Here is a 13,135-nt window from a genome sequence, read left to right as displayed (position 1 = left end):
AAATGCAGCGCGGGGAAGACAGAAGAGAGGAGAGTAAATTAATGAAGAGTGGGATGAGAGAGATCGAGAGAACAGAGAGAAAAGAGAAGCAAATGAGGGGGAAGGGATGAAGGCGACGGGCGTCGGGAGAGATGAGAGAGAGAAGTGATGTTTGAGACATGAAGTAAAGCATAACTCAAAAAGATTCAAAAAGAATATTAAGACAAAGAGTGAGAGAGGGATTTAATAGGGTGAGTAAGCTACAGGGTGAGAGAATCTGATGGATAATTTGAGAGGCTTTCCGTCGTCTTTCTCCCGCACAGATGCAGGAATTCACCCAACGTATATACTCTGTGTTGTGGAAATTAAAGAAAGAACTATAGGAAAGGGACCTTAACTCAAATATAGGACAGGACATGGAAAAACATGGTGGCTAATGACAGTTGAGGATGCAGTTGCAACACCTACATAAAAATGATATTGTCAAATACCAGTTAAATGGGTCTCATTATTAAATTATATTGATATTATTTGAAGAGTGAAAATGAAGAAGCTATTTTGCTTCATTCAGTGCTTGATTGTTTGTTTCTTCTTCTCGGTAATGAGTCTCTCTGTCAATGTTAAATCTCTAATTGCAAAGGCTAATGCTTATCAAGGGACAGACCCGGAGATTTGGTCTTTTTAATTTTAATTTTTTTTAATTAGTTTTTTGTTACATATTTGTCCTGTTTTGTCCACATTTGTTCTGCTACATGTTTTTCATTGGGTTGTTGTAATATTTGGACATTTGTTGCATTATGTTCTGTATGTATGGGAAAAGTAAAAAACAGGAACAACTAGAAAGGCACTCAGACTCAGAGATTTATCTTAATTAGTGGTGGAGATGTAAAGAAAGAGATGAATTCCTGGGTCTGCCCCTTTGTCCACATCTGTGCAAAAATTCACTGGGGTCTGTTTTGGCCCAAGTCCCATCGTTCCACCGAGTTTCATGGAAATCTGTTGAGTTGTTTTTGTGTAATCCTGCTGTAAAAACAAACAAATAAATAAACGGATCGGAGTGAAAACATAACCTCCTTGGCAGAAGTAAATACAGCGGTATATTGGCATATATAGCACACATGCTTCCATCTGGACTCAACAAACAAACATTTTATTAACAGACAGTTGGTGCTCATGGAAACGATATAATAGCTCTGTACGTTATTTTGCCCTGAGAGCTTTGACTGCAGCTCTGAGCCGGGGAGGACAGTGTTAGGGTTTCACTGGAGTGAAATGGATTTATTTAAAAACGTGACGTCTGAGCGCCTACAGCGTGGCCCTGTGCCACTCTCAACAGACTTCCAACACATCTGTTACAGCCTCACACACATGCACACACACAGACACACACACTAACAGCTCAGTACTATAAAGGACGTGTTTCTATTATTGGAGAAGTAGATTTCACTGGAATGAATAAATGACCTTGATGCTGAAATACAATCACTATTATGTCCAGTACTAGTGTGCGTGTGTGTGAGAGTGTGTGTGTGTGTGTGTGTGTGTGTGTGTGTGTGTGTGTGTGTGTGTGTGTGTGTGTGTGTGTGTGTGTGTGTGTGTGTGTGTGTGTGTGTGTGGACTATATACATGAAAGAAAGATGGGGATCGTCGTGTGTGTGTCTCTGACCTGAACACACACACCGAGCTCTGCTTTCACCTGTCAGGTGCTGCCACATCAGCTCTGTTACACTTCTTCTCTCCTTCTGTCCTCACTTTTTTCTCCTCCTCCTTCTTTTTCTTCTTCTTCTACTTTGCCTCCTTCCCCTCACACGGTCAGGTTCTCTTGTCCCAGACTGCTCTCTCGTTGCCATGGTGACAGATGACATCGATGAAACGGGGGAGCTCTGTGTTCTCATCATGTGGATTTTCGTCCTGTTGCAACAAGCTGTCGTCCTTCTTTACTTTAATCTCAAGATATTACCTTTATCATTCAGTAGGCAGCATCACACGCTTTACAGCTGGACATCAAAGAATCCTATTTACCTCAGAATGAAGAGGTTTGAAAAACACGTTTTCCTTTTTTCAGTTTGCGCTCTTGTGCCAAGTAAACAAGCGTAATAGACGATGCAATGCAGTCCGTCTTTATGCAACACAACAAAAAAAACATAAATATTTGTTAGTGCTAAGCTAAGCTAACTGCTTAGAAAGCTGCAGCCGCAAATATCACTTTATAAATATACATAAACTAAAGTTGATCAATATAACTCTGTAATATATTATTCACATGTATATGAAGTGTTGATAAGTGACAGTATGTTTGTCTTGTTGTGCCCCAGGTGTTGTACCTGCAGCAGGCCGAGGTCACCAGGGAGCGGGTGTACGCCATGCACCAGTCCAGCATCGACGGGGTGGAGGACATGTCAGCGCTGGCCGAGCTGCACGAGGCCGCCATCATGCACAACCTGTACCGGCGCTACCAGAAGGATAACATCTATGTAAGTGAACTGAATGTGTGTGTGATGTTGTCACAATTACCAATTACACCACAATCCAGTGAATTACCAGCACCAGGACCTTTGACCTTCTAAATCTAATCACTTTATTAACTTTTGTACCAAATTTGAAGAAATTGCCTCAGGGCGATTTTGAGATATCGTGTTCACAAGAATGGGATGAATGAACGAAAATATTGCCTCTGGCCACTTTCTGCTGCCTGCGCTGTGGCATTAAAATAGACAATCAGCACACTTATAAATTATTGGCTTCATGAGGTTATAGTTCCCTTTTAAAAAACTGTTTTGTCCACTAATTTGATGATAAACACATTCACAGTATTAATTTTAGCAGTGTACGTGAACACACTGCAAACAGGAACAACCCATGCATGATCCATGTGTAATTACAAGGGTACACACAGTATAAATCGGATATCTTATAGCATCAAAATCATAGTGACTAGAGAAATGCTCTGGCAGTTTGTTCATGTGTATCTGTACTGAATGGATGCATTAGCTGATATAACGTCCTCACTCATGACCACGGAGGACTTGAAAAGACAACTACCTCTGTAAAATCAATATTGTGAACAAACATGTCTAAAAGGTGTAGATTGTAGATCACGGTTATGATATGTGGAAAGTTACACGTTTGGGAACCTGAGGATTACCATGACGACAGAACGTGAGTGTGACCTGATCTAGATGATGAAAAATTGTCCATAGACGGATTTCCCATAAGCTGATCAGCTGAATTTCATCTTTCTGTGTCACAGTGTGTTCACGTGTTCACTCTGTATGGTGTCCCACAGTTTTATGTGTGGTGCACAGTCAGGGTAATATGACACGATGGGGGCGATGCTGACCTCAAGCTTTTTCCCCTCGTTTCTCGTTCGAAGACAAGGTGACTGTTTCAGCACGGATAGCTCAAAATGGAAATCTGTCCTCCGTCATCTTATTCATTCGACCTCAACTTTCTAATAAATATCCTGTTTTTTTCACTCCATTGTTCTCCCTTATCCTCCAATCTAGATTAATATCAGCATAAGACTGAATTTATATTTGACATATATGAACTGTATGTGTTTCTGTTGGCACGTGTGTCTGTAATTGGGAACACGTTTGTCTGTTTATTTAAAACAGAGAGAAATGGAAAAAACTTACAGCAAAAGAAAAAAGCAAATCCAAACAACCCAGAAACGACTCCACTTCCGCCCACTATCCAGAAACGAAGCCAAAATATCCCACATACAACCTGTGCTGTTCAAACCAACCAGTCGTGACGTTTCCCTCTGTTTATTATAGCATCAAAGAAAACCAAAACGTACCAAAAAAGATTTTATATATACAGTATATATACAGCCCATGAAACAGCATGATACGGAGATAGAAATGGCTGAACTGTCGTGTGTGTTTTCAGACGAACATCGGCAGCATCCTGGCGGCCGTCAACCCCTACAAGCAGGTCCCTGCTATGTACGACCCAGAGCGGGTGGACCTTTACTCCAAGCACCACCTGGGGGAGCTGCCGCCGCACATCTTTGCCGTGGCCAACGAATGCTACCGCTGCATCTGGAAACGCCAAGACAGCCAGTGCATCCTCATCAGGTGAGTTCACACGTTCACTGTCGCTGTAATTCCTGCTTCACGGCCTCATGTCTGTCCATTGCTGTTCCATCCATCTTGTTTCTGTACAGTGTGTGCTTGTACTGTTACAAGGCTAGGCTCTCAGGGGATTGCAGCCTATCCCAGCATGCACTGGACGACAGGGTGGTTCCATTTTTCTTACTGCCCTACTTACCTGGACTTGTACTTATATTTATTATACTTTATCATGAGGTCGTAGCCAACACACTGAAAATGGTGCTGAAAATTCATATTCTTTCAGGTTATTTTCTTTGTTGGGAATTTGTCGCCCAAAACGATAAAAGAAATACTAACAATGCAGATTTTTTTCCCCCTGAGAAACTTGAATATTTAAAATATAGAAGCAGTTAATTCAACTATAATGTTACAGTTACCTTGAAATGTATTTAAGTGTTTAACTTAATTTATTGTGTCCATTACATCACGAAAATATGAAACTTCCAGAAAATGGTGAAGAAACACATAATAACAGCTATGAACTATTACAGTTGTTGTGACATTACTGACGTATTCAGACGACTGAGTAAAGATCAAGCACAGAGAGTAAATATAGAAATTTGAATTTTGTTCAACATGACCTGCTCCTCAGTGAAGCTGGTCAATTTAACCGCTCCTGGTCTGGTTCTCTGACTGACTCACTGTACTTGTGGGGTCAGACATGTCCTCGTGCTTTCAATAATGCTCAGCCTTCAACTCACTTGGTCGTGATTGAGATGGACTGGGAGCTAATGAGCGTATCAAACCTCAGCATCAATTACACAAGTTAGGACGAGGATGTGGGAATGTCAGAGAAGGTCACAGTGCATTTAATTGAATGGGGTTGCGTGCGTGTGTGTGTGTGTGTGTGTTTGTGTGTTCTCCAGTGGTGAATCGGGCGCAGGGAAGACGGAGAGCACTAAACTGTTGCTGCAGTTCCTGTCGGTGATGAGCCAGAAATCAGGAGGAACTCCTGCTTCAGAGAAAACCACACGTGTGGAGCAGGCCATCGTCCAGAGCAGGTAAACACAGCAGAAGTGATGAAGACAGTTTCTTTCCTCTGACATAAGAATGTTTACCATAACGTTTACTATATTAAGTCTCAAGTCTTTAAGGACAAGTCCAAGTAGAGTGACCTTTAAACAAATATATTTGTTATTATCAATGATCTGGTTATTCTTCATGTAATTGATTCATAATTCTTTCAACAAAATAGTGCAACAAATGCTTATTACATTCCTACCAAAGTCTAAGGAGGAGAATTCATCTATGTTTAATTTAAAGTAACATTAAAAAAGAAAACTGCATCAGAACGCCACATTTGAGAGGTTGGAAGGTTCGGATTTTGTTGCAGCTCTGAGGCTGACCAGTAGAGATACATGGATACGCACAGAATTATGAAAATTATGATTCAATTCTGTTTGCATGGAATTTAGATTTGTTTTTATGTCCATTAAATGAGTGGGTGTAGTTATTAAAAATTTAATTGTGTGTAACCCTGCACATTATTCTATTGTTCCAAACTGTAGTAGTTCAAAGAGAAAAGATAAAGTCTTTTGGGAATCAAAGCAGACTTGAGACCCCAAGTCTCAAAGCTGCCCCTGAGCAAGACCACATCCTGAGAGAGTAAGCATCGTTTGAGTTGGGCATTTAGTGATGTGTGTAATCGGGCTAATATGAAGCATGAAAAAGAAACAGCACGCTTCATGAGTCTTTCTAGATAAGTAAAGGTCAGTCACAATATTGCTTTAGGAGAAATGCAGTCGTTGGTGGACTATATTCTAAATATCACCCACAGCAGACGACACTGACCTCAGGTTTTCTTTTACATGTTCCCTGCAGTCCCATCATGGAAGCGTTCGGAAACGCAAAGACCGTTTACAATAACAACTCCAGTCGCTTCGGGAAGTTCATCCAGCTTCACTTCTCTGAGTGCGGCAACATCCAGGGAGGCTGCGTCATCGACTGTATCCTCATTCATACTCCAAATAAGATTATATTTATCAGATGTATTTTTTATATATGGACTTAAAGGATCATACAAAGCTTTGACAAGGCAGCTCCGGATTGATTGTTGTTTCCTTGACTCCCCACCCTCCAGATTTACTGGAAAAGGTAACTCTGTCTGGGAATATGTCCGAGGCTGTGGCCTGCACATGTCATGTTTAAACTTATTACCACCGACCTGTCTGTGTTACATAGTGAATCACAATGAAATGGTAATGGAGGCTTTGCTGCATTGTTTTTGCTGTAGAACCGTGTGGTGCGACAGAACCCTGGAGAGAGAAACTACCACATTTTCTACGCTCTGTTGGCAGGAGCTACCAAAGAGCATAAAAGTAAGTAAAGCTTATATCAGCGAATCAACAATGGCTTTAAAAACTAAATTAGTTTCTGCTAAAACATTTCTTATCTCTAAGAAATGCACTCGAGATAACAATCTAACGGAAGTGTGCGTATAATCTCACCATAACTAGATATAAAATCTTACATCTCTCCCACTGTCACGCTGACGTTATAAATTTCCTCCGTCAGGCCTCTACTTCCTGGAAGACCCTGCGGAATCTTTCCACTACCTCAGCCAATCAGGATGTATGAAGGACAAGAGCCTGAATGACAAAGAACTGTTTAACAGCGTCATGGTCAGTTTGTCTTCATTACCGACTGTGACTGTTTCCTGTCGTTGTGAATGCATCCGACCAGCACCATCTCCTGCAGCATTCCCAATTCTTTGGACATTGTCTGGAGTTCATGTCTTAAAACAGGCTTAGTTAAGTAGTTTGCTGCTTTGTATTTTTTGGGGCCTCTGTCTGGGAGGTTGTTTTTACTTTTGTTCATCGGTTCGTAGCAGATGATCTTAGATACACAAATAATAAAAGTTGTGGATAATAACCATTGCAGTTTCACGTTTACAGTTAGTTATGACACGTTTTTAAAGCTGGCAGCTCCTGATCTCCTCTCGTGTGCGTTTCTTGTGCAGGAGGCGCTGAAGGTGTTGGAGTTCACAGAGGAGGAGATCAGAGACATGTTCAAGCTGCTGTCAGGAGTCTTGCAGCTGGGAAACATCGAGTTCATGACTGCAGGAGGAGCCCAGATCACCACCAAGCAAGGTCAGTGAATGCCTCGTGTGAAGAGAGTATAAAAATAAAAACTGAGATGGATAATTTAAACATGTATAACACATCTTCGTCTGTGTTTCCAGTGGCCACCAATGCCAGTGAGCTGCTGGGCCTGGACACCTTCCAGCTGTCCGAAGTCCTGACTCAGAGATCCATAATCCTCAGAGGAGAGGAAATCTGCTCCCCTCTCACTATAGAGCAGGTATGTACATGCACAAATGTTTATTCTCCCCCGTATTGATGTCTCACAGCCTCTTCCCGACATCCTAACAATCCCTCGGGTTTCCCTCTCCCCGCTGCAGGCTGTAGATTCCCGGGACTCTGTTGCCATGGCGCTTTATTCCCAGTGTTTTTCCTGGATCATCCTCAAGATCAATCAGAAAATCAAAGGGAAGGAAAACTTCAAATCCATCGGCATCCTCGATATCTTCGGCTTCGAGAACTTTCAGGTCAGAACTCTCAGCTTGACTCGGATCTCCTGCATGTTTTACAGTGAGGACTTTAACTCATCAACATGTGGACAGGCTGTTTATAAGAAGTGTTTCCTCTTCCAGGTGAATCGATTTGAGCAGTTTAACATCAACTACGCCAACGAGAAACTTCAGGAGTACTTTAACAAGCACATCTTCTCTCTGGAGCAGCTGGAGTACAACAGGTACACTTCAACAGACATCTACAGCACATGTATTAATACTGATATGAACATTTAAAAGTGTAGAAAACGAAAAAACATTAGCATATACCATTAATTTCTATGCATAAAAATACAAGTTTTTTAATGTGTTAAACAATTTTCGTTTTTTCAGTGATATGAAGTTAAGAAATACTGTAAAACACTCGTTCATGCATGATTGTTTGGGTCTCCTCTCCGCAGGGAGGGGGTTCAGTGGGACGCCATCGACTGGATGGACAATGCAGAGTGTCTCGACCTCATAGAGAAAGTAAGAAATGGCTTTTACACATCTTAAAACTAAAACTAAACCCAGTAGGATCTAATAATGTTGGACTGATGTCTTTTCTGAAGTGGAGCTGATTTCATAAAGACGACACAATAACATGATGCTTTTTTCCATCTCTTCTTTAGAAACTGGGTTTACTGGCTCTGGTGAATGAAGAGAGTCGATTCCCCAAAGGAACAGACTTCACTCTGCTGGAGAAGCTGCACAGCAGACACGCTGTACGTTATTTACACTTTTCTTCATGCACTTTATGTATTAGTCAGACAAATGTTGAGCTGCTTTGCTGCCGTTGAACATCACATTAAATATGAATGTATATGTTGATCTTGTTCTTGTTTGCTGCAGACAAACCCTTACTATGTGAAGCCCAGACTCGCTGATCATCAGTTTGGTATCAAACATTATGCGGGGGAGGTGAGTTACATAAAACGTAGCAAACATATGGTCCATTTTATTGAGCACATCAGAAATGTTATGATGAACCTGTTTCCGTCAGGTCTTGTATGATGCCAAAGGAATCCTGGAGAAGAACAGAGACACCTTCAGAGACGACATCTTAAACATGCTGAAGGACAGCAGGTAGGACGCTCTGACACACTGTGAGTGAGTAGTAAATTCAGACTGTAATAGATTTTACTAAGTGATAGGTTCATTTAAGTCATTCAAAGGTTAAATGCTTGGAAATTTAAATACATCTAGAGTTTATCCAGCTTTATCTTGAATTTTTGGTGCAAGTCATTCGACATATTACAACTAAGAGCGTTTAGGGGTGCATACCTCTGCAAAGGCTTATGCCACATCTCGCCATGTTAAAGAAAGGGAAACCCGCTCACCTAATCCAATTCATGTTGTCTCTCCTGACATATCCTATCAGCTGTAGACATGTAATCTGTTGTGTTTCTGTGGCTTCACAGACTGGACTTCATCTATGACTTGTTTGAGAAAGTTGGCAGCAGGAACAACGAGGAGAAGATGGGAACAGCCAGACGTAAACCCACAGTCAGCTCCCAGTTCAGGGTAGGTGATGAATGCAGTTAACGTACATGGAGAAGCATTTGTAAATACACACAGGAGAAAAACTCTAAGACTTCCTCTCTTCTCTGTCTCCTCAGGACTCCCTCCATGCTCTCATGGCCCTTCTGAGTGTGTCCAACCCTTTCTTCATCCGCTGCATTAAACCCAACATGGAGAAGGTCGTTCTGCTTCTGTCTCACACTCACATGAATACTCTCTCAAAGCACGATCGCATCTTAAATCCTTTTTTATTTAAATTTTATACGTAGAATCCAAATGTGTTCGACCCGGAGGTCGTCCTGAACCAGCTGAGGTATTCTGGGATGCTGGAGACTGTGAAGATCCGTCGTGCCGGGTTCCCCGTCCGCAGAACTTTCAAAGAATTTTTCTCTCGGTAAATATCCTAAAAATCTGAATTTACCTTCATCTTCTTTTGTTCTTTGTGTGTCTCCGCAAGAGTCTGTTTGCTTCTGAGGACTTGTCTAATCTCTTTCTTCTGCTTAATCTCTCTTGTCTCATCTAGGTATAAGATCATGCTGAAAGAAAAAGTAGCAACAGCTGGAGACGATAAAAAGAGGAGCACAGACATTCTCCTTAAATATGACAAGACCAAAAAAGAGTGGCAGTTAGGCAAGACCAAGGTAATGAGTAGGAGCTTTTGGCAACACCTCCAGACAGGGGTTAGGGTTAGATTAACATTTTCCACTGTAAAGGGGTTGTCTGTAAATGATCCTCCTGTTTACTCTTTAACTGCTACTCCACAGGTGTTTTTGAAAGAGTGTCTGGAGCAGCGTTTAGAGAAAGACAGGGATGAAGTCCGACGCCAAGCTGCTATGATAGTCCGAGCTCACCTTCTCACTTTCTCTGCCAAGTAAGACCCGTCTGATATGAAATAGTAGAAAAACAAAGTTCCCTCACTCTGTGACACTGTGTCCCATGTCGACGCCTGTTCTGTCCACAGGAAGCACTTCAAGCTTGTGCGTGCCGGCGTCCTCACCCTCCAGAAATACTTCAGAAAGCACATCCAGCGCAGGCGATACGTGAAGCAGCGCAAGGCGGCTCTGGTGCTGCAGAAACACAGGCGAGGTCAGGTGGCACGCACCCGTGTTCGAAAACTCAAAGAGGAGAAGAGGAAGAGGGAGGAGGCGCTGAGGAAGAAGGAGGAGGGGGAGGAGGACAAGAAGTCAGTTGGTGAAGGGCAGCAAGAGGAAGAGAGTGAAGGAGCTGAGGACAAATCGACACAGGCAAGTGCTGAATCTTCATGGTCTCAGGGATAATGCAGCTCTTTGTGCTTCCTTTGATTTTCAGAATAAAGCAAATGTGGCTTGATATTTTTCCCTTTCTCCGTCTCTTCTCGTCTCCAGGAAGAGACCCGGCAGATGGAAGATATCCTGCAGCTTGAACGGGAGATCGAGCGCTTGCAGAAGAAGAGAGAGGACGAGGTGTCGCAGCTATGTGAGTCCTCCAAACAGGAGCTGCAGCTGCGCCGCGACGCTGAGATCAAACGGATGACGAAGGAGGCGTCTCGCAAGGCCACGGAGCTCATCGACCTCATGAACTTCGGAGGCGTGGATCCTTCGCTGGTAGGGGCCGGAGCGAAGCCTGCTGCCGAGGCCAAGTCTCCCAAAGGTGCAACTGCAGCTCGAGGTGCATCCAAAGAGGAGGAGGTAGACGAGGGCTTCCACGCCGAGGAGGAGTGCATCCCTCTCCCTGACTTCCCTCCTCCTGCGGAGACAGATGCTCCCTTGGATCAGGACATATTTGCCCAACTCCCTCCTCCCCCACCTGCCTTCGCTGAGGGGACAGTTCCTCCTGCACCACCTTCTCCACCTCCCCTGACCACAGATGGTGTTCCTGCTGATGGAATTCCTCCCCCTCCGCCTCTCCCACCACCTGAAGATGACTCCACCGTCCCTCCAGCTTCACCACCACCACCACCAGGACACCGACCTCCCTCGGGAGAAGGGGAAAAGAAGGAGGCGGCCAAGGGGGAGTTGGAAAGGAAGGTCAGCATGGTGGAGAGCCTGGACGGCGAGGAGCCCATCTACAGCATGCCGGCCGACACAGAGTCAGATTATGACCAGGAGGAGGAGGAGGGGTCCGTCACGGCCGGTGACGACAGCTCCGTATCCGGGAGCAACAGAGGAAGTGCTGCCCCGGTGGACGAGGAGCACCCGAGGAAATCGACGTGCACCAACACCAGCGTCGAGTCCTACAGAGGCAGCTCCGACTCTGTGAGGACACACACTCACACGCATCCTCACACGCGTGCACGCAGACATGTATGAGTATCTCTGCAGTGAAAATTTTGCTTTTTTTATTTTAAATTCGACTCAGTATTGTGATAAACTGAAGAAATAAATCTTCTTCTTCTTCTTCTTCTTCTTCTTCTTCTTCTTCTTCTTCTTCTTCTTCTTCTTCTTCTTCTTCTTCTTCTTCTGAGTTATTATTCTAACTGTTATTGATGTTATTGTTGCAGTACGCTGACAGTGATGATGAGCATGATGGGATGATGGACACTGATGAAGAAGTGACAAACGGCAGAGTGTTGTTGCTTAATGGAAACGGTCCTCCGTATTTCCACGGCTACCTCTACATGAAGGGTGAGAGCATATTATCTAATATTCAGTACTTTAAAAAAAAAGGTTTACAATTTAACCTCTTTTTTAAATTTTACTCTTAATTTCCTCCCTCAGCTGGCCTGATGATCCCGTGGCGGAGGCGCTGGTGTGTGTTGAAGGACGAAACCTTCATGTGGTTCCGCTCCAAACAAGAGTCGCTGAAGTCCGGCTGGCTCTACAAGAAGGGAGGAGGCCTCTCCACTCTCTCACGGAGGTTGTTGTAGTTGTTACTGAGTGAAGCCTGCATGCTAACAGCATGAAACCACGACCCTGCAGGAAGTGAACAGTAGAAGCTGATGCAAAAGTTTCAGTTAAATTATTATGTTGTCGTCTAACCTCTAGAAACGTCACCCTTTAATACTGAAATGTGTAAAAACTTCACCTAAGATCACTTATATTCTACTATAAAAGTGCATGATAGTGTTCATACTGCATGAATTCAACAGTTTAACTAGTAGTTGCATGTTCGTAAACAACCTTTTCAGTAGCTTTAATGACACAGGTTTGTTGTATATGAATCAGTTAATACAGTATTTGTTAATCCAGTGTTTGAGTCTCTAACTTGAAGCTTTAAACCCTCTGCAGTACTGGAAAACTACAATATCCCAATCAAACTGATGCACTTTGAATCATTTGAAATACATTTAGAGCAAAGGTCAGTGATTTGTTAATGTGAGGAACACTGTTGAAAGCAAAGGGAAAAATGGCAGAGATGGTTTTTAAAGGAAAAAGCAAATTACTATTATTCAATAAGGTGCATAAAAAACTTTTTATATTGCACTAATATAGATATTCAGAAGAGTTACCATCACCCTCAGATGCAGGTTAAAGGAATTCAAATAGAACTTGACCCTAATCTGTACACATTTCATTTAGAGTCAATGCAGATAAACCTGTCTGATGTGTGTAGTGTGTGTTTGTGTTATCTTGGACGTTAGTTTCATTGTGTCTGTTTTTACCACAGAAACTGGAAGATGCGCTGGTTTGTACTGAGGGACAGTAAACTGATGTACTACGAGAACGACAGCGAGGAGAAGCTGAAGGGAACCATCGACATCCGGGCTGCAAAGTAAGATTCAGGAAAAACATTGTCACTACGTCTTTGTTTTCTTGACAACAGCTCCAATGGTATCCTACTTGTGTGTGTGTGTGTGTGTGTGTGTGTGTGTGTGTGTGTGTGTGTGTGTGTGTGTGTGTGTGTGTGTGTGTGTGTGTGCAGGGAGATCATGGATAACCATGAAAAGGAGAACGCTCTGAACATCGTGACGGACGAGCGGACCTATCAGGTGTTTGCTGAGTCACCAGAGGATGCAAGGTGCCGTAGAGACTTATCTCACTGTGCAGAA

At 43.1% G+C, this 13,135-nt stretch overlaps 1 protein-coding gene across 2 annotated transcripts in view; it reads left to right on the top strand.

The window, feature by feature from the left end:
• myo10l1 (myosin X, like 1) overlaps positions 1-13,135 on the top strand; it is a 62,919-nt gene that overhangs the window by 21,565 nt on the left and 28,219 nt on the right. Inside the window, exons 3-28 of one of the 2 annotated variants that reach the window (XM_034575392.1) lie at positions 2,295-2,453; positions 3,874-4,061; positions 4,964-5,098; positions 5,919-6,043; positions 6,178-6,191; positions 6,331-6,415; positions 6,612-6,718; positions 7,057-7,186; positions 7,279-7,397; positions 7,498-7,644; positions 7,750-7,850; positions 8,070-8,136; positions 8,280-8,372; positions 8,500-8,568; positions 8,651-8,733; positions 9,069-9,171; positions 9,267-9,347; positions 9,438-9,562; positions 9,692-9,809; positions 9,933-10,039; positions 10,130-10,412; positions 10,533-11,402; positions 11,648-11,771; positions 11,865-12,003; positions 12,754-12,858; positions 13,009-13,104. In XM_034575392.1, coding sequence (XP_034431283.1) covers positions 2,295-2,453; positions 3,874-4,061; positions 4,964-5,098; positions 5,919-6,043; positions 6,178-6,191; positions 6,331-6,415; positions 6,612-6,718; positions 7,057-7,186; positions 7,279-7,397; positions 7,498-7,644; positions 7,750-7,850; positions 8,070-8,136; positions 8,280-8,372; positions 8,500-8,568; positions 8,651-8,733; positions 9,069-9,171; positions 9,267-9,347; positions 9,438-9,562; positions 9,692-9,809; positions 9,933-10,039; positions 10,130-10,412; positions 10,533-11,402; positions 11,648-11,771; positions 11,865-12,003; positions 12,754-12,858; positions 13,009-13,104 — 3,773 coding nt within the window. Of the gene's footprint in view, positions 1-2,294; positions 2,454-3,873; positions 4,062-4,963; positions 5,099-5,918; positions 6,044-6,177; positions 6,192-6,330; positions 6,416-6,611; positions 6,719-7,056; positions 7,187-7,278; positions 7,398-7,497; positions 7,645-7,749; positions 7,851-8,069; positions 8,137-8,279; positions 8,373-8,499; positions 8,569-8,650; positions 8,734-9,068; positions 9,172-9,266; positions 9,348-9,437; positions 9,563-9,691; positions 9,810-9,932; positions 10,040-10,129; positions 10,413-10,532; positions 11,403-11,647; positions 11,772-11,864; positions 12,007-12,753; positions 12,859-13,008; positions 13,105-13,135 lie in introns of both variants that reach the window. The other variant, XM_034575391.1, reaches the window with a different exon arrangement.

This window comes from Hippoglossus hippoglossus, chromosome 22 (genome assembly GCF_009819705.1).
Source record: "Hippoglossus hippoglossus isolate fHipHip1 chromosome 22, fHipHip1.pri, whole genome shotgun sequence".
NCBI classification, from domain to species: Eukaryota; Metazoa; Chordata; class Actinopteri; order Pleuronectiformes; family Pleuronectidae; genus Hippoglossus; species Hippoglossus hippoglossus.
This window is presented reverse-complemented; position numbering and strand designations above follow the sequence as displayed.